General features: G+C 38.4%; 1 protein-coding gene across 3 annotated transcripts; it reads left to right on the top strand.

Annotated features, from left to right (window-relative positions):
- The first annotated feature begins 2,721 nt into the window (after positions 1-2,721).
- slc20a1b (solute carrier family 20 member 1b) lies at positions 2,722-19,833 on the top strand. Of its 3 annotated transcripts, none has more exons than XM_027175342.2 (12): positions 2,722-2,879; positions 3,003-3,091; positions 6,329-7,099; positions 7,203-7,343; positions 7,647-7,732; positions 8,160-8,256; positions 12,312-12,431; positions 13,586-13,804; positions 14,025-14,562; positions 14,832-15,017; positions 15,479-15,563; positions 17,016-19,833. In XM_027175342.2, the coding sequence occupies exons 3-12, from the start codon at positions 6,751-6,753 to the stop codon at positions 17,169-17,171; spliced, it is 1,977 nt and encodes a 658-aa protein (XP_027031143.1). In that variant the 5' UTR covers positions 2,722-2,879; positions 3,003-3,091; positions 6,329-6,750; the 3' UTR covers positions 17,172-19,833. The 3 variants fall into 3 exon arrangements, with proteins under 3 accessions (XP_027031143.1, XP_027031145.1, XP_027031146.1); XM_027175344.2 differs by having other exon boundaries at positions 3,003-3,115; XM_027175345.2 differs by lacking the exons at positions 2,722-2,879; positions 3,003-3,091 and adding an exon at positions 3,845-4,134.
- The last annotated feature ends 1,392 nt before the right edge of the window (positions 19,834-21,225 follow it).

Raw genomic sequence — 21,225 nt, 5'->3', positions numbered from 1 at the left:
TTTTATAGTACATGACCATGGCTGCCACACATTACACCATTTCCACATAAACAGGTATTCATTTCGTACATTTTTTGTCACATTTCATCCCTTCCAGTTGGGCTTACTAGAGGGAAGACAGAATAAACACAGTTATGGTGAAACTATTGCAGTTATACCATAATGACCGCTGAATAACCACAATTTACAAACATTGGTTTAATTGTGTGCCAAATAAATTGGATAATTTTTATAATGGTAGTTCAGTAATGAGTTTGAGGCATAGACTGAGACTGAAAAATGCATTATTGTGAAATTATGTTTGTAAGTAAGTGAAAGTGTTTACTATGAGTGTTACTTATAAATTCTACTGTGTAGTCTGAAGCTATTCAGAGTTGTGAATGTGTACTGTCTGGGGCTATTTTTGCTTTAGCATGGAGAAACTGATGGCGAGGTTTCAGCAGACCAACCAATGTGGTAAGAGCATGTGCACTGACAAAAAGGCCAAAAGGGACGGACAAAGTCTGGTGTCTCATGGCTGACCGGAGACTAGACTGGGACCATCCGGTGAATTGGTTTATTGTTTAACATTCTTCTCAGAGACACTGAGGTCCTCCGTAAAGTGCTTCTTTTTTTCTATTGTTAATAGTACAACAGCTGATGTAATATGTAATAACTTGTCTTTATGGAAAGGCTGACCGGCAGGGAAAATGTCTGGTACAGGAAGGATCAACTGTCCCGTGACTCAGTTTAGAGTTTAACAGTATTAAAAGTAGATGAAAGAAAAATCATTAATAACTATTCCTTAGCATTTCTGAAGCATTTCTGAGTATTTCAATAAAAAATGTGTCATACATATAAAATTATATACATGATAAAATAATTCCCCTAATTTGTGGTGAAAAGTAATAGAATTAAAATTAAAATTAAATAAATAAAAATAAAAATAAATTGCATTACATCACTTTCCACTTGTGCTAGATTTGAAACGTATTGGACAGACAGACAGACAGATACATACATACACACACATACATACATACACACACATACACACACACACACACACACACACACACACACACACACACACACACACACACACACACATACTGTATACACACACACACACACACACACACACACACACACACACACAGTACAGTACATACACACAAATACAGTCATATGCAAAAGTTTAGGAACCCCAGAAAATATCCATGATATTCACTTATAAATATTTGGGTGTTTAGATCAGCAATTTCATTTTGATCTATCAAATAACTGAAGGACACAGTAATATTTCAGTAGTGAAATAAAGTTTATTGGATTAACAGAAAATGTGCATTATGCATCAAAACGAAATTAGACAGATGCATAAATTTGGGCAATTTGTTGATTTGAATACCTGTAACTACTTAGCACTGGTTAATTGGAACACACAATTGGTTTGGTGAGCTCATTAAGCCTTGAACTTCCAATCATGAGAAAAGGTATTTAAGGTGGCCAATTGCAAGTTGTTGCTCTCCTTGACTCTCCTCTGAAGAGTGGCAACAACTCTCAAATGACCTGAAAACAAAGATTGTTCAACATTATGGTTTAGGGGGAGGCTGCAAAAAGTTATCGCAGAGATATAAGCTGTCAGCGTCCACTGTGAGGAACATAGTGAGGAAATGGAAGACCACGGGCACAGCAAACGCACATTTGGACGAGCCAGCTTCATTTTGGAATAAGGTGCTGTGGAGTGATGAAACAAAGATTGAGTTATTTGGTCATAACAAGGGGCGTTATGCATGGCGGCAAAAGAACACCGCATTCCAAGAAAAACACTTGCTACCCACAGTAAAATTTGGTGGAGGTTCCATCATGATGTGGGGCTATGTGGCCAGCGCCAGTACTGGGAATCTGGTATAAAGTTGGTGGTCGCATGGATTCCACTCAATATCAGCAGATTCTTGAGAATAATGTTGAGGGATCAATCACAAAGTTGAAGTTATGCCAGGCCTGGATATTTCAACAAGACAACGACCCAAAACAACTGAACTGGAGATGTTTTGTAAGGAGGAATGGTCCAAAATACATTCATCCAGAATCCAGACACTCATTATAGGAAGCATCTAGAGGCTATAGGAAGCATCTAGAGGCTATTATTTCTGCTAAAGGAGGCTCTACTAAATATTGATTTTTTTTAATAAAATATTTTTATTGATTTTTCTGTTGGCGTGCCCAAATTTATGCACCTATCTAATTATGTTTTGATGCATAATGCACATTTTCTGTTAATCCAATAAACCTCATTTCACTACTGAAATATTACTGTGTCCTTCAGTTATTTGATAATTAAATTGCTGATCCAAACACCCAAATATTTATAAATGAAAATCATGTAAATTGTCAGGGGTTCCTAAACTTTTGCATACGACTGTGTATATATATATATATATATACATATATATATATATATATACAGACTGTGTATATATATATATATATACATATATATATATATATATATATATATATATATAATCACACACATTGAAGAAGTCGATAGTTATGTCGGTTCGTGAGAACTATTACTAATGTAAATACATTGTGTATTTAAAACGTACAATTAAAGACAATTACTTAAAGTAACTGGAAGCATTAATAGACACAAAAATAGACCAGAAGCACATATCAGACATTAGTTAGCCTGGAACCAGTTTAGTCCAGTGGGGTGCAGATTTTTTTTTATTCCATATATGGAAAGTGGGTGTGGTTTAAGGGCTTCTGCGTCACATCACTCAAAGGAAAGAAGGCTTCCGTCTTCGTGAAGCGCGTGGAAGAGAGACCGTATAAGAACACAGCTGAGCGCTCGTCCTCCTAAATCGGATATTTTCAGAGCTTTTCAGCAGTTTGTAAGTAATTAAGCGACATAGCGTTATTTTATATATTTAACCTTCACTTTTGTTTATACGACTGAAGCTAAATTCATTTGGTGTAATTTTAAAATTTAACGTCTTTAATTTTGAAATCCACAGCGCGCGCGCACCTGAACGTTAATCGGGCGCGCTGTCTGAGGTGGAAGAAGAGACGAGAAGCTCGCGTTCATCATCAGTATTTTACCGTGGTAACTTCTGTTTTATTTAACACCGTACGGTATTCTTTTGTCTACTTGTCTTTAAATGGTATTCGGGTTTAATATGTGACACTGAATGAATGTTATATGGGTTGTTCTTGGCGCGAGTTAAAGCTAACCGCTAACTGGCTAAACGCGCCTGATTTATATAGGAAACGTGTCTTGGTTCATTTACACGATGTTAATCTGGTTTTATTTATTTAAGGAAATTTGGCGCGACGGTGTATTTTAAGGTCCGACTGTCTGTTTTTGATTTGGATATTGTTTATTTTTTTTAGCGGTTGTCAATGTCACGTGTAGAAAGTGAATCTTGCCGGTCGTGTCTTATGAAATAACAACAAGATCGATTTTTTTTAACTAGTCAAATATGACGTTTTTTTATTAACCAGTGCGATTTCTCACTAGACAATAGTGTTTATAATTCCTACCAAAAAGCGACGTATTAACGTTGAGGTCTGAACTAGCAATTCATTGTTCTAACGTGTAGTCACGATCGAGTCGGCACTTTGAGTCGACTCTCCTCCGTACATCCACGTCTTTTTATTATTTTTATAATGTTTATTGTAAACAAAAACGATAGAATCATATCCCGTTATATTTCTTGTACAAAAACCTACGATAATCTGGTAACTGTAAAGGCTGCTGAAGAACGTGCCGATGAAATCTTGGATTAAAGTATGTTAAGAATTTTCTGGTAAAGTGAGTCGATTGATCTGATTCAATAGAAGGGGCTGGAATTCCCATCACCAAGTCATTGTGCGTTTTAAGATAACGTGCTGAACACGAAGTTCACATTGTTAAAACTGTGTTCATATTAGTGTAATAAGGTTACAAGTTACTTCATAGTACAGGGGTAAACGGAAATACGATAAGTTTACAAAACAAACTGGCCGCGATTAAAAGAATGGGATTAACATTGAGCCGGTCTCGTGCTCCGTAAATTAGCCGCAGTTAGCTTGCGAGTTAACGGCTAATCTGGATTATCGAGTGCCGACACGCTGATATGTGTTTTGTTCTATGCTTTCCTAACCAATGTAAGTGGAAAAATATCTGAAATGTTATCAGTTGAAGACATAAAAGTGAATTAAAACAGGGGGTGGGGTTGGTTACGTCAGCTGCATTAGCCGACTAGCTTGCATTAAGGGGAAGTGAACAAGAGGACATGGCTGTTTGCCAATATTGAGCTGCGGCGTTTATCCTTGATATAGACTATAGTAATGCGACCAACTCCACCCTGATTGTGTAATGTAGTGATATGTGTTTTTAGTCTTTACCCTAAATTCTAAAGTGATGGTGTAATCTCTAAGAATGCAAATTTCTAGTAATTTGTGTACGATTGTATTTTAGGATGTAGGGCTTTTTTGTTGTTGTTGTTTACCCCCCCCCCCCAAAAAAAAACAAAACAAAAAAAAAAACCTTGTATGTTTGTGATTTAAAATGTGCTTAATTTCAACCAACAGATGAAGGACAGGGGGTTAAAACAGCTCAGTATCATCTATAAATACGTTCTCTAGACAGATTTCTGGCCATTTTAAACCCAATCCCTTATCTGTTAGCCTTATGAAAAAGTTAACCTTGCACCAGGATAACTACAGGATGAACATTTATAGGTTTATTCTAAACATAGAGGCAACACATGGCGAGAACTCCAGGTGTTGTGGAAAGTTCTTTTCTCCTTATGAATATGGCGACACCCAGTCACCTCCCACACGGATGCTACCTGCGTGTTCCAGACCAAACCAGAGACTTTACTTAGGGTCTGCTGTGGTTATGACGCATGTTTGCCATGTGTTTCTAAGTCCTTGCTTAGTCTGCATGGTGTCTGTTATGGCTGGATTCAGAAAAAAAACTGTTTTTAAAATATCCAGCAGTTGGACTGGACGAGACAGGAATGAAATGTTTTATTGTTGAGTTGTGTCGCAATAAGCTCGAGTGGGCGTTAAATGGTTATTACAGTTAACTCTGTGTCCTAGCTACCTTGTGTAGAAGTTTTTTTCTATTGGCCTTTGCATTTTTCTCTATTCACTTGTTTAGTTCAAGTTATTTGTAGAGATTGAAATTTGTTGCAGCACTCTTGGACATGCAGTTTGAAATCTGAGCTGCCATTTGCTTCTTTTTTGACCAGTTATGTTGGGCTGAGGCTTTGAATGCTTGACCTCTCATCAGTTTTACCATTGGGTGGGGGAGAGAAATTCAGCACATCCTAAAATAGTTAGGCGATGGCTAGCAAGCCTGTATGTACATATAAAATTTGATGAAACTTTTATATTACAGTGTAAGCTGTAATGAATCATACATTTGTTAGATAACAACCGGCAAGGATGAATTGTGGTTGATAACTATAATATTTTTCCTGTTACGTATTTAGTGCATCAGTCAGTGTGATTCAAACAGCACAAATATAAGATGTTACGTGTACCGCAACAAAGAGCATTACAATGAAACTAATGTATGTTTTAAGTCAGTAGGGTCAGTCATTATTTTTTGTTTGTTTGTGTACCCTTGTTCTGGTTTGGTAATGCTGCTGTTTTGTAAATATAGAACAGCAAATAGTTTTGGGCTTGATATCTGGGCAGTATTTACTTATGTATTTGTGTATTTTATTTATTTATATATTTATATAGTTGTTTTATTTATTGCTTTTTCTCCCTTGTGTAAGCAGGAAATTTAACTTGCCTTTAAAATTGTCAAATGTTTTACTTAAGAAGATAGCCACCTTGTAAAATTATCTGCAGAACACAACCATGGGGTGAAAACCCAGTCGCCGTGTATCTTAACAGCATTTAGGAGTACAGGATAGTTTAAGTCAAGTGTATACGATATTACAGTAACACTGTAAACCTGAACACAGCTGAGGAATGTTAAAAGTGAACGTTTGTTTCCATGGAATTATTGTGTAGAGCTTGTTTTTCTTTGTGATGAGGAAGTAGAATACTGGTATGTTAAAACGATAGAATAGTAAAACTGTATTCCATGATATTGTCGTGTAGCATTTTTCAAAACCTATTGAAGTCTTGATTATGAGCAGAGGAAGGCGGTTAAGTTCCTTAAATGATAATAAATGCCTACATATGATTTCTATCATGTTTTTCAAGCACATATGACACTGATGCCTCAATGTAGTAGTAGTAGTAATGTGCATGTGCTTTGTCTGTAAATTATGTAATCTTGGGAAACCTTCCCTGTTTTTTTTTCTTTCTTTTTTCTCTCTTTTTTTTTCCTTTTTAGGAATGAGCTTCCATTCATCCATCCTGTCTGTTGCACAATGGATGTCCGCTCCGTCTGCCTAATTGGCCAAACTAAAACGCATTGTAGTAGTGCTAGTATATTCAGAGGATAGCAATAGCCCCCTTACTCCACCCTCTCCCTCAGCATTATACACCAGTTTACAACTTACAGCAGTGCAGATTCTCTCACTAGTGTCTGGATTTGCTCTAAATTGCTGTTTTAGCAGAGGGTGAAGGTAGGTAGGTTTGGGGAATTTCAGAAAGAAAACAAATATTTAGAAACAATAGTACCTCAGTTATTTAAACAATTCTAGTGTGCTGCTTAAATTAAGGGCTATTAAGGTTTTTTTAACCCTTTAAGATTGTGACGCTATTTAAAACTTGAAAGAGAAGAAGAATAATTTAAAAAAGCTATTGCACAAAATGGTTTCAACAACTTTAGCTGCAGTAACGCTGATGAGCACTGTGGTGCTAGCCACCACGGGCCCATTGACTGACTACCTGTGGCTCCTGATTGTCGGATTCATCATCGCCTTCATTCTGGCCTTTTCCGTGGGTGCTAACGACGTCGCCAACTCATTTGGTACCGCTGTGGGCTCTGGCGTGGTCACCCTGAAAGTCGCATGCATCCTTGCTACCGTGTTCGAGACCCTTGGGTCAGTGCTTCTGGGAGCCAAAGTCAGCGAGACAATACGCAAAGGGATCATTGACGTGAACATGTACGCCGGAAATGAGCACGTTCTCATGGCCGGCTCGGTCAGCGCTATGGTTGGTAAGTGGCCTACATTATTCAAGTTGATATCTTCTGAGCAAAAATCTCCTATACTTGTTAATGATTCCTTTTAATGGAATGATATTTTTCTTTAAATCTCCAGGCTCTGCTGTTTGGCAGTTGATGGCTTCGTTTCTCAAATTGCCCATTTCTGGTACACATTGCATCGTAGGAGCAACTATCGGCTACTCCCTGGTGGCAAAAGGCGTACAGGGAGTCAGATGGTTTGAGCTTCTGCGAATTGGTGAGTCTGTTTAAATTAATTTTTGGTTTTATACATTTTTGATTTTGTATTTTTGATTCGTATCTGAAGTTTTTATATATTAAAAAAAGACTAATTTTAGACTAATAGTTTTGTCTTTTAAAAGGATTGTGCAGGCTGATTAATATTCATTATTTATGCCCTTAAACTTTCATTCAAAGTGAGTTTTTTTTTTTTTTTTTTTTTTTTTTTTTTTGGGTTTGATGTGTCAGAATTGCACTTGATTGACTGTTCTGCCCTATATTCATACGCTGTTTGTTTTTTTATTACTCCCTCCTCCTTCAGTTGCGTCTTGGTTCCTCTCTCCGCTCCTCTCTGGCTTCACATCAGCTGTTCTCTTCTACTTTGTCCGCATGTTTATCTTGAAAAAGGTAAGCAGGAGAAACCTCTGGCTGCTCGCTCTCTGAGTCATGGCAAAGGTTGTATAAGCATAATGGCCTAGGCGCTACAATGAGGATATTCTAGAAAGACAGCATGGAACCTCTATCTATCTATCTATCTATCTATCTATCTATCTATCTATCTATCTATCTATCTATCTATCTATCTATCTATCTATCTATCTATCTATCTATCTATCTATCTATCTATCTATCTATCTATCTATCTATCTATCTATCTATCTATCTATCTATCTATCTATCTATCTATCTATCTATCTATCTATCTATCTATCTATCTATCTATCTATCTAATCGGTCATGGTTGCAGCTGAAGCCAGTCTGTGATTGTAGATATAATATCTGTGCTTTGTATTACCATTGAGTATATTTTCTATCGTCGTTTTTGTGCTTGTAGAAGGATCCGGTTCCCAACGGACTCAGGGCATTGCCTGTCTTCTACGCTGTCACTATGGGAATCAATCTGTTCTCCATCATGTTTACAGGCGCACCGAGTGAGTGTTCTCCTCCTGTCACTTCCATCTCTATGATTAAGCCGTTTCTTTAAAAAAAAAAAAAAGGCCTGACACAACACGCAACACTATTAGTGCAGTGCATTAAAATTACTAATCGACGGAAGCTCTATGAACACTAGGCTTGTCTACACACACTTTAATTTGTTGTGCAGGCTGATTGTTTTGGATTAGAGAGTACTCCTAAAACATGATTGATTAATTTTTGAGCAAAAACTTATTTTTATCTGTTTAAACCAATTTATTTATTTTTAACATTTAGCTTAACGTCTAGAAAAAGAAATGATTCATACTTGAATTTATGGAAAAAAGTGTATTTCCACATGGTCAGTGTCTTGTATCTCTGACCATATGACCGCCTAATATTTGATCCACTTAAATGATTAGCTTTTGTAATTCATGTTCTAAATAGAGTTTAGATTTCCTCTAGCTTTGTGATCTTTGATATTCAAACCTGAATCTCATTAAATTTTAACTAGACAGGGTTATGAGACCAGTTTTAATCGAAGTCATTCTACCTCCCTCACTGACACACACACACGCACACACACACTTGTGCACTTTTGGACAAAATCTCCTGCTCTGGTGTTGGCCTGTGTAGTCTCCGGTAATGGAACCAGATTAATGCGAGGATTAGCCCATGAGCTTTGGCTGCACTCTGCTGACTTCATCGTATTATCTGCTCCTGAATTAGCTTCAGGATCAGTAGATCTTCCTTCATGATTAAATGCCCTCAAGGCACATATTTCTTGGCTTCAGCCATATTTTTCTCGAATGTTGTCATCAATTTTCTCACACCGGGAGGGCTGGAACATTTTCATCTTTCTGGCCCAACTGTACTAAAGGACATCTGCTTCCCTGCACTCATAGTTTAGTCCCCTTTTTTTTTAAATGATCAAATTCCATGAAGCAGAAATATCAAAGCAGCAAATAGATTGGGGGGGAGGGGGAGGACACACACCTGATTCCTTTAGGTGTTAAACAGCTGCTGTGACTTCTCTAGGCTTGTCATTGAATTTTAATACCCTGATCACATGAGAAATCTACACTTAAATTTTCTGAAGGGTTACAAATCTCTCCTCACCTGCCAAGACTTAAAAAGCACTACAATCATTCCCACCACTCGAATACGTTGTGCTGAAGCCCTGCAGGCTTGGGAGTGAGGAATGTTCTGGGAGCTTAATGCAAATAACATGGTTGCGCAAAAAAACATTAGGGGCGCAGCAGCTTATTATGAACACTGCCGCATGCCGTGAGTCGTCATTTCAGTTCTGTTGGTTAGTTTGAAGTGGTTATCTAGTTAAAACCTATAAAAATGCAGTCCAGTAAAGAGAAAGCACTTCCTCTCTGTGGTATGAAGTCTCATTTCTCAACACATCCCGCCCAGCTCTTGCTTCTTTTTAAAAACTCATAAAGCCCCTGCTCGGAATGGCATTGCTGCTGTTGGTAAATTGATGAGAATCCTAACAGATATAACCCTCTCCGCTTTATCAGCATGCCCAGCTACAACAGCGGTAGTTCTGTGTGGAACGTTCTCCCCAGCACACCGTCCTTTCTTTTGTTATGCTAAATTGTAACTGATCCTTTAGAGTAGCATGAATGAAGCCTGGATGGCTCACTTAGCTCTTTAGCTTGTTATTTGTGCCCCACATGAATATAGTAGCATGGCTCACTCGCAGCCAGACAGAACCTGTTTGCTTGTTCACTTTTGCATAACAGCAAGGCGAATCTTCTTAGATTTCACCTCGACATTAGTGGCACACTCTTTTTATGATTTTAAAAACAAAAACGCTTAGCTTTTTATCTTCCCCATAGCTAGAATCAGCAGCGTGACCTGGGGCTGTAAAGTAAACAGAAAATGGGTGACTGACCTCCTGTTCGGTTAGAATGGTTAGTTTGTCACTTTAGGTCTGATCTGGTGACCGTGTTATAAATGACTTGGCAAGGCAATTATAAGATCATACCAGATAAAGTATCAACCAAGCGGTATTTAATGTGTGTAACACTGTGAATGACAATTCTGACAAATACTGGTTATAAAATGCTTTAAAGTGCAATATATTTAAATAATTTCATTATATAATCCATCACTTCATTCCAAATCCCTGGGCTGTCAGGCTTGTTTATTAAAAAAAAAATCAGTCCTGTTGGGTTTCATGTCTTTACCGTGCCAGTAATAATGGTTTATAAACAAGTCATGAATGTAAATTGGACATAAAACAATGACTGACTTTGAAACCTTTGCTTCTGCTGGAATATAACTCCTGATTTAATATAAATCCACGGTTGTGATCCGATTTACGATTTCCTGTTGATAAGCTCGTGGAGAAATACCTCTATTTAATAGACTTCTAGATAAGACTTGCTTATCTTTTTATTTTTTCTCCACACGTTCACACACGACTTTTAGTAGTAAATACGACTCCTGTAGTGAACACAACAAACACGTTATATGAGCTTATACTTTCCCACAAAGCTAAAATGACCACTCCTTTTTTCCAGCTGGATCATAAATAGTCATCAGACAGTCGTGGCAATAAAGAATGGCGCTCCGTCGACTCTGAAAACAACTCTTATTATTGTTTACTGAAGCCATGGTTTAGCTGGGTTTATAGATTGTGCAAGCGGTATTTAAGTTGAGCTGCACACATTTTCTCTTTGTTTATCCTGCAGCGTGTTTGTGCTGCAGTGTCGTCTCTTTTTGTAATGGCACTTTCTCACGTGATGAACAGTACATACCTTTCTTTCTTTTTCTTTGTTTATTTTTTTAAACTGAAACCACAGGGGATGTACTTATCTAAATTCATATATCCCCCCCCCCCTCCTTTCTTTTCCTAACAATCTCTAAACGAGTCCCCACTGACTCAAAAAAAAACAACAGATTTTTAATTCCCAAGGACTCAAATTTTTAGCTTATAATATTTAGTTTTGGTCAGATGATGCCATCCTGATCTCCTCCCACTGTTTTCGGACACTTGTTAAATCTTTTCCATGAGGCACGCCTGGCTGTGAAAGAGAGCCATTCTACCTTTACCCTAAAAAAAAAAAAAAACACTCTGTCCTTTCTCTTTGCCTAGTGTAAGTGGAGCACGTCGCAAAAGCGTGCTGCAGGAGCACGTGAGTCAGAGCCGGAGGTGGAGAGCCACCAGGCTCGCTACAACCGGTCTCATCTAGAACATTTCCACACACGTTTATCTCTATCCCTCCCCTCCCACTTTTTTTTTTTTTTTGGAACCACCACTATGCTGACTTGTGTTTTTGGTCCACCCATTGCAGAGTCTATCCTCCTGTGCCAGCATTTGTCTTCTCAGTATGCTGGTCACATTTATGTTCTGCAGTCTTGGCACAAAAATTGGAGAAATATTTCCCAAAAATTAAATAATTTTTTTTATTATAAATTATTATATATTTTTTTTCATGTACTCGTAATGAATGCTTCACTGTTGGATCCATTTGACGTCTCCCATACCTGTGCCCTTGCCTTTTTAATTCATTGTACTTCCAATGCATTGTACACACCTAAGTATGGTGTGTAGATTTGTGGACGATGATCCTGAACAAGATGTCCATGGTGCGGTACAGTGATCTGTAACCCTGCAAAAGCCCTTTCTATCAATACATTGTTTGTGAGATGATGTGCCACAGCAGCATTTTGCTGCTGTTCTCATTTTGCCATCTTGCACTTCATACCTAACTGCTACATTTGTCACCTGGTTGCAGATGACGCTGGTGGCTTTTACAGTAATCTGAACTTGCTACCTAGCTTTAACTGTCTTTTTTTTTTTTTTTTTTTTTTTTTAATATATTTAAATAACTCCATAGGTGTCGTATGATTCCCAAGTCCCTGTCCTTTGTCCTTTATTTACCCTACCCGACCCTTTTTTATGCTTGTCCCAGTCCAAAAACTACTTACATTTTATGTAATTCAGTTTTGGTAGAGCACATTGCCCTTTTGTCTCAAAACCACCTTTGTATCTCTCTCTCCATTTCCCCTTTGCCCCCTTCTCTGTCCCTTCTGTCTCTTGATGGATCTGCAGTGCTGGGATTTGATCAACTGCCCTGGTGGGGAATCCTCCTCATCTCAATCGGATTTGGCATCTTCACTGCACTCCTCGTCTGGTTTATTGTTTGCCCCTACCTCAAGAGGAAGATCAAACGTGAGTGACGCTTCTATTTATTTCTCTGCAGTTTGTTTTATATACGTCTGGGTGTTTTGTTGTAGTTTGCTTTTAATTAGAGTACAAGGCCTTCATTATTTCAGCCCACACAATACCCAAACAAATGGCAGGCAATTTTTTTTTAACTAGAAGGTAATTAAGGGTCAGGCAGCATTTAGAAGCACTGTGGGCTACTTTTTAAACATTTTCATTTTCTTAGTTAATTATATCATTTTAGAAATTGCGTGAATCGTCTTCTCAGACATTTTTTGTCCTACTTGTGCCAAATATTGCCATGTTGTTGTGAATACTACATCTTAGGTATATGATTAAAGTGATCCCAATAATGTCTCGTAAATACCTCAATTGATTTGAATTATTTAGCATGCAATAATGTGAGTAACAGACTGCTGACGGATCCCTTTCGGTCACATTAGCTCAGAATACCTTAGCGCCTTTGCTTTAGGAAGGAAGACTGGGTCAGTGATTTTCAGAGTTATCCAGTAATTGGAATTGGCCTAAAGGATTAGAATAGCCATTCTTGTGACGGACACTAACCCTGTTAAGACTCTTGCTCTACGTTTGTAGGCAAAGTCTAAGCCATTTGATCGCACGTTTTCTGTGTCATATGATCACGCGCCACTTGGATGTTGGACTAGAGTACATGTCAGCCTGTTTGACCGGCCTTGATAATTGGTTGAACAAGACAACAAGCAAACAGACTCGAGAACAGATTCCAGAACAGGATTAGAGGATCAGGGGGTATTTTTAAAATCACTTTAGTTTTACTGTCTAACAAGGAGTATTATAGTAATGTAATTTACTGAAACATGACACAAAAATGTTGAAATGCTTCATACTAAGGAATTGACACACATTGGAGAAGTATGGCATGTTGCCCAGTTTCCTTCTACGTAATGGAGGGTGTTTGGGTTAACATTAAGGTTAGGGTTCATGGAAATAAATCTAGATGCATTTCATGTTTGGCCCTGTTCCTTTTGGCATCTGTGCATGATTGTGTGATCCTGCACTTGAGAACTGTACTCCATGCAGACAGGCTTCATTATCGTGGGTGTGTTGCAAACGCAGTGACGTGTTTTGGGGTTAGGAATGCGTCTTAATCTTTCACTCTTATTTATTTTTCCTGTGTGTAGGTGAAATCAAGTCTTCTAGCCCCTCAGAGAGCCCCTTAATGGAGAAGAGGGATATAGAGGCACATTGTCCTATCCTCAAACCAGTTCCTGAGAACACATCTACCCTGACCTCCAGCACTCCTCAAACAGCAGCTCCTTGTGAAGAACGTAGAGTAACCTTCGACATCGGGGACTCGGACGAAGCTGAACCGAAAGATGGTGAAATCGGCAATGGGAGCGGTGAGTTTTGAAACCGAGGACGTGTTGGACATACAGGGAATAAAATACGCCTTGTTTAACAGCCCCATGTCTGCCACCATAAAGTAGAGGGCTGTAATCAAAGTACATGAAGGGAAAACAAATTAATAAAATATCTTGCTTTATAAATGTAAGCTGACAAAGACCTACTTTTTTAAAAATATCTCTCTCCTTTTTTTTTCTTTCTCCCATTTTTGACCAGCTTCCAAATCAGCCCACGTTCAGTTTAACAACGGCCCCACCCACGCCCCCAGTAATGGCTACAGTCAGTACCACACTGTCCACAAAGACTCGGGTCTCTACAAGGACCTGCTGCACAAGCTGCACCTCGCCAAAGTGGGCGACTGCATGGGCGAGGGTGGAGACCGGCCCATCCGCCGCAACAACAGCTACACCTCCTATACTTTGGCCATCATCGGCCTCCACAGCGAGTTCAAGCCCCGGGATTCGGATTTCCGTGCCTGTGAGGATGGAGATAAGGACAAGGTGCAAGAGCGCAAGAGGGTCCGCATGGACAGCTACACAAGCTACTGCAATGCTGTTGCTGAGAACGGAGCTCCCGAAGATGGCATCGGAGACTTAGAAGTGACCCCTGAGATGACTGAAGAAGGAGGAAACAGCAGCACACTGGAGGAGGAAAGGACAGAGGCGGATAAACCAGAAGTTTCCATTTTGTTCCAGTTCCTGCAGATTCTTACTGCTTGTTTTGGCTCTTTCGCCCACGGTGGAAATGACGTCAGGTATGAGCTTTTGATCTAAATGTAAAACAGACAGCTGGTAATCTGATTTAAAAGTTGTATAGCAGCATGCTTTAGTATTGAGTGACTCGTTTTATATATACTCGTCTCATATTTTTGGCCATAAACAAAGTTTTTATTGTGTACCAGTCGCATCGTGTCCTCAGGACAGTAAACATACTTTTTTGAGATCCTTCAGGATCATGTACTTAAATCTGATTTGTCGTCTCTCTCTCTCTCTCTCTCTTCCCCCCCCCCCCCCACTCCTGCAGTAATGCTATTGGTCCATTGGTGGCGCTGTGGTTGGTTTATCAAAGTGGTTCAGTGGAGTCCACTGCTCCTACCCCTCTCTGGCTGCTGCTGTATGGAGGAGTGGGCATCTGCATTGGGTTGTGGGTTTGGGGCCGCAGAGTCATCCAGACCATGGGCAAAGATCTCACTCCTATCACTCCCTCCAGGTGTGTGTGTGCGCGCGTGTGTGCGTGCGCTCATTTCTGTGTATTGTTGATGATTTATACACTTCTCTTTAAGTGCTGTTCTTACTTTAGCTGTTGTCTTTCTTGTTCCTTTTTTCTTTGTTTATTTTTTTTTTTTTTAATTCTTTTATCCCTTATTTTTTTTGCCTTGGTCATTTTTCTTTTTTTTTTTCTTTTTTTAAATGTGCTATTGTCTTCGTCCTCATGCACCATTTTTTTTTTATAATTATTTGTCTATTATTGTTTATTTTAAATCTCTTTTTGGTATTATTTACTTCATTATTTAAGTCTGAATGACTTCTTATTTTTCTGAAGCATCTTTTCAGTAGTGATCCATTTTCCCGCCTCTGTATCCTCCACCATGATAATGTGGTGAATGTCTCCACATGTAGCAAATTTTTCCACCAATGTTCATGTTCTGAACAGTTTTATTGTTGTTACAGTGGGTTCAGCATCGAGCTGGCTTCAGCTGCCACTGTGGTCATTGCCTCAAACATCGGTCTTCCCGTCTCCACTACCCACTGCAAGGTGAGTCACACACACACACACACTCACACTCACACATGAGCTGATGCAAAGTAGGCCAATGGCACAGGTCCATTTGAATGGGGTGGAGAAGTCCAGACTGCAGTGTAGGAGGATAACTACAGGGTGCACACTGGAAGTGTGTGTACACGTTAGTCCATCGGTCTTGTGGTAGTGCTGTCTGTAGAAGTTGTTTTTTTTTTTTTAACACTTTTTGCTGTGTACATTTCCTTACCTTTGCTCATAACTAATACAACATCCTTTCTATTTTTCAAAAATATTTGCACACATCCCAAAGCAGACTAAGCTGCTTTTTATGATTTAATGTTTGCTTTAATTCCGGTTTATTCAAATAACTTGTTACAGAGTATAATAAAGGCATGAGTTAGTCACACGGTATAAAGTAAACATGGAGCAGCATGCATTGAGTCCATTTGTCACATGGGTGATAAGGTTGCACCTGTCCTTTTTTAACCTCCGTTCTTAATATATTATAGCATGTGATGAGTGCTTTTTTTTTTTTTTTATTTTATTTATTTTTGATGGATACCTTGCATATCAGTTGCTATTGATCTAGATCATTAAAGTAAACCAGTCATTGAGTGTTTGTAAGATTTGTAAGGAATTGTTTATTAAATTACAACCAGGAGATGAACGACGTAGATTTGGAATTGATTGTAAAAGGCCGAGATCATAGCAAGGTCAGATGTCTGAAGTTGTTTTTCTTCAATAACTTCCCTCTTGTTTGAAACATCTTCTAAAGGGATTTCAGGCATATGAATTACTGAAAAGAAGGAAGCACTAGTCATGGTGGTGGTGGAGGCATCTTTTTACTTCTGAGCTTAAAAATTAATTTGATTTAACTCAAGCACTTAAACCGGAAAACTACATGGCAAAAATGTGGCAAGTCGTGGCCTAATGGGTAGAGAGTTTGACTCCTAACCCTAAGGTTGTGGGTTCAAGTCTCGGGCTGGCAATACCACGACTGAGGTTCCCTTGAGCAAGGCACCGAACACCCCCACCCCCACCCCCCAAACAGCTTCCTCGGTGCCGCAGCATAAATGGCTGCCCACTGCTCTGGATGTGTGTTCACGGTGTGTGTGTTCACTTTGGATGGGTTAAATGCAGAGAATGAATTCTGATTATGGGTCACCATACTTAGCTGTATGTCACGTCACTAAAACTGTAGATTTAACACAGTCAGTTCCAACGATAATATAGTATATATTTAAAGAACAAGAAGCCCAACAAGAAAAACAATCAAGTCTCAGTATATAAATAGTCTCTCAGCTTTGAGAAATTAGATATTAGCTTATAACATTAGAAATGTTTGGATGATTTCATTTGAACTAACAATACGTCACAGGGATTGATTTTATAAGATAATGAGGGGATGGATTTATAAAATGTCAGTGGAAATTGTCTAACCATTTTCTCTCTCTCCCTCTTCCTTAGGTTGGTTCTGTGGTAGCTGTGGGTTGGCTGCGTTCCCGGAAAGCCGTGGATTGGCGTCTTTTTCGCAACATCTTCCTGGCCTGGTTTGTGACCGTGCCCATCTCTTGTCTCATCAGCGCTGCCATCATGGCTCTCTTCATATATGTCATTTTCTAAATCCTCACAGCCTGCTATAATGTAGCTTCTACCGTTCGCAGCTAAGAACGCAAGAGATTTGGCTGTTCTGCCGTCTCTTACTGCCTCACTACCCTTAAAGCTCCACTGTCTATCAGCACTGGGGATTAAATTATCAAGATTGTTGTTTTTTTTTCTTTCTTTTAATTAGGGTTTGTGTTTCTTAGCTTGCGTCACGTGTTGATAATTCATCTGTGTTCTGTGTGCACACGCGCACCAGGTTTCACTTGTTAAAGAAGCAGGAAAAAATATTTTGTTATTTTTTTTTCCTTTTTCATTTTCTAAATGGATGAATTGTTGCCATTTATACATACATACATACATACATACATACTCCTTTTGTAAATAATTGATCAGAATAATTTTTTAATGTAATTATGTACATATAACTTCAACTTCTTCTTTTTTTGTTTGTTTGTTTTTTTTAAGTTGGAGGGTGGGTGGGGTGGGGAGAACAATTACAGTGCAGTATTAGCTTTCTACTACTTCTCATCACATCTGTCTACACTTAAATCATACGATTCACTGAGACAACACTCTGCCTAGAGCAGTATTTAGACATAAGCGAGGTCACCAACCTGTTTAGAATTTTTATTTTTTATTTCCATTCCTTATAATGATCTGCTGAGCATTTGAGAAGCACTCCTGCAGGTCTTGACTCTTCCATTGCTAATATTTATCATACAGTGATTCCATATCTGGGAGTGCAACTAAAATGCATCAGCTGTTTTGTGTTTTTTATTTTATTTTTTTTCTTACCTCTCCCATTATTGCTGTGTTTCTGCTTTATGAATCGATTCTTTGATGTTGGATCTAGAAATGCACTGATCCATTTTTTCATTAGAAATAAAATACAGTGCTGGAAATATGACCTTTATATCTGACTTGCACTAAATTCCGTCGTCTGTACTGTCGAAACGCAGCTCGAGGCAAAGATGAACCGATTGGATGTTGGAATTGTTTCTTTTGTAAGTGTTTAATTGTTTTGGAATTGATTTGATTGTTTAAGGCTGTTTTGCCAGAATTCTTACAAGATTGGTACTTTAGGTATCGTAATGGGTTTGGTTTTGACATATCGTCCCAACTTTAAGTAGTCATTTATCAACTTATTTTTTTTAGGTAATAAAAAAGATGCTGGATCATTTCAGATTATCTTGAAATGGAAATCAGAGCCAAGCAAAAAAGGGTATAAATTAACAGGTCACGATCAGTTTCTTGATCAAATCCGCCGAATATCGATTTGTAAATTAGAATCTTAAGCCCATTTAGCTTTAAAGTGTATTAAATATAAGCTCTGTTTCAGAAACAGAGCTGCGTCATTTTATAAGCCCTCTGCAACTGGTGACACTCGGATCAGCGGAACGTCCTCTAAACGTTTCCAGACTCCATATGGTGGTTACGTGCTTTGTGTTGTGTTGCCATGCAGCGCTATTATTGAATGCTGATGAAGTGTAACTATGCTACCAGAGGCCTCTCGCACAACCTGTCTGATACGAAGCAGCCTTTCACAATGACCCTGACGTACAAAGGAAGATGCTCTTAACTACATACACTTAACTAACTAATCTCCCCGTGCTGTATCTCTACTCCGTTATTGTTGCAGGAAATTCCTTAAGAAAACTTTAGATTTTAAATACGCTAATATCGCTCAGTGGATACGCGGCCACTAAACACCACAATAGATTTCGGTCACTGACCGAAGTGTTGCCCTTTTATTTTTATTTTTTATAATTTAAAAGCTAAGATTAAATCTGCCTTTTCAGTTTTGTAGCTTGTTTTCTGTAACCAATTATATTTATTTACATCATCAGGCTTGTTCTGATTGGCTGCTGAGAGGGGGGGGGAAATAAAATGCAGGCTCTGAAATGTTTGTTACTGTCATCCCCATCACTAGTCATAACTACGGCAACGAGGCAAAGAAGGAAAATGGACGTTTACTTTTAGCATGATTTTGGTTAACAATTGGCGACGGTAGCTTCAGGACCAGTGTGTAAACACTCATGGAAAAATACAACACACAACTTTCTTCATGCTGCAAACACAAGCTTAACATTGTCCTGTAAAACTTGATCGAATAAGGCAGTGCAGTGCTTCTTGTTAGCATCACATGCTAATCTCGCTAAGCTTTAGCTTGCCTGTTAAACCCGTAGAAACCAGACAAGCTTGATGTTCTATGCTAGCATGTAAATTAGTGTGTATTATGTATATACACAGAGCAGGGTTTAGACATGAAACGCTGCTTTTTAAAAGGAATAGTCACGCCACACACCCGGATTAGCGTGCTGTGAATTGGTCTCTGGCATTTTGTTTATCTCCTCTAAAGCAGGAGTGTGTAGGAATTCTGCTGAAGCAAATTTATTTTATTTTTTTTTATTTTTACATTGCGCCCCCTGTTGGACTGATTATGGCCGTGCAGTAACTGCTGTAAAACCTGAGTTAGTGAATGAGTGGCGATTTTGCTGCTGTGCATTTTGATCTTTAGATTTGCTGTAGTTGCCTTAATATTGTTCTGTATTTTATTTTATTTTTTATTTTTTTTAGGTACCAAAGAAAAACTGGTGTGTATATTGTAAACATATAATCATTTGTCTTTGGGAGTGGAAAGATTTTTGAGGGAGAAAATAAAACTTTTTTTGGGGGGAAATTTGCCTCATTGCCTTATTAACCTTTTTTGTTTTGTTTGTTTAGTTTATGTGGACCCATTTATAAACATTAGTTCGTAGTTTATTTTATTGTATCAATGATTTTAACAGGCACATTGAGCATGTAGTTAATTGCAGATTAATACTAGCGGGTGTTTCTCTGACATTTATATTCACAACAGCATAAAAAAAAATCTATATTTAATGGCTTTTAGTCACCTGGTTCTGTCACTTCATACTCTGAATTAATCTAATTTATAGAAAACATTTGCTCACATTTTTTAATCATTAAAACCTAGACTTAATCTAGGCTTGTGGTTTGATTTATTTTAATGCATGGCTGTTAGGGCTGATACTTCAAATGCTGTTCAAATGTTTAACTAATTCTACATTTAATATATTTTATTCTTATGCAAAGCTGTGACTCGATGGAAAAGAGCTCGGAATTAAACTTTTATACCTTGAGAAATGACTTTTAATGATAATAGTTTTAGATTTCTTTAGTAAAATATATATATTAATACTTCAGTTCATAGTATGCTATATGAATCGTATTGGACACTGGGATAAAGATCTTGCACCAAGATGCAATGGAGACATTTTAAAAATAAATACAGCATATTTTGTAATTAACTTTTTAAAAATATATATATATTAAGTTCCAGTAATTTTGCTCTTGTCTAAACAACTAAACAGCATTAAAAACACCAGAGAGCAGACAGTGAGGTTGTAATTATGTTCTTATTCTTTATTAAGTATTAGAAGTTCCTCCTGTTTCTTCAGCAGGTACAGGAGGTGTGAACCTGCTCCTCTTATTGCACTGCTGTGTTTCCTTCACCTGCTGTGGAGAAATTTTCTGATGAATACAGACTTCAGACTTGATTCGTACTGTGAGCCTAAGGCTAACAGTCAGATATGATTAGCAGTCAGATATGATTGGTTCCTCGAATCAGACCCTGGCTCACACTGTTCCTCCTCACTGACTCCGTAACAATGCATCAGCAACGCTTCGGTCTCAAAATAAAGCAGAACGATGCAGGAGATATAAATCAAGGCATGTGGTGTGGTGTCGCTGTGGCAGAGAGAGGGAGGGAGAGAGCGAGAGAGATCTGGCCTCGATTTCTGGCCCACATTCACTGTAGTACTGCATTGTGACACTGCGGCCTATAAAAACCACCAAACAGCTTCTCCGGCAGTCTCGACCCAAACCACTGAGCCCGAAAACAAGCACTGTCTGGGTGCTCAAAATAAAAATCTCCCACATGGTGTAACACTTTGTTTTTTATACTGTACGTGCAGATGTTTAAAATAAGAGGTCCTTTAAGTATTTTGATTTTTTTTTTTTTATTATTTTGTCACAATTATACATTTCCTTTATTTAAGTGGTGGTATGG

This window comes from Tachysurus fulvidraco, chromosome 20, assembly GCF_022655615.1.
Source record: "Tachysurus fulvidraco isolate hzauxx_2018 chromosome 20, HZAU_PFXX_2.0, whole genome shotgun sequence".
NCBI lineage: Eukaryota > Metazoa > Chordata > Actinopteri > Siluriformes > Bagridae > Tachysurus > Tachysurus fulvidraco.
Note: the sequence above shows the minus strand (reverse complement) of the source record. Positions and strands in the feature narration are given on the sequence as shown.

What these genes read in the sequence shown, in the direction of transcription:
- slc20a1b (XM_027175342.2), top strand. Translation starts at nt 6,751, where the DNA reads ATGGTTTCAACAACTTTAGCTGCAGTAACGCTGATGAGCACTGTGGTG. An exon ending in CCTCAAGAGGAAGATCAAAC is followed by an intron (nt 12,432 to 13,585) that starts GTGAGTGACGCT and finishes TCCTGTGTGTAG; the next exon opens with GTGAAATCAAGTCTTCTAGC. An exon ending in TGAAATCGGCAATGGGAGCG is followed by an intron (nt 13,805 to 14,024) that starts GTGAGTTTTGAA and finishes ATTTTTGACCAG; the next exon opens with CTTCCAAATCAGCCCACGTT.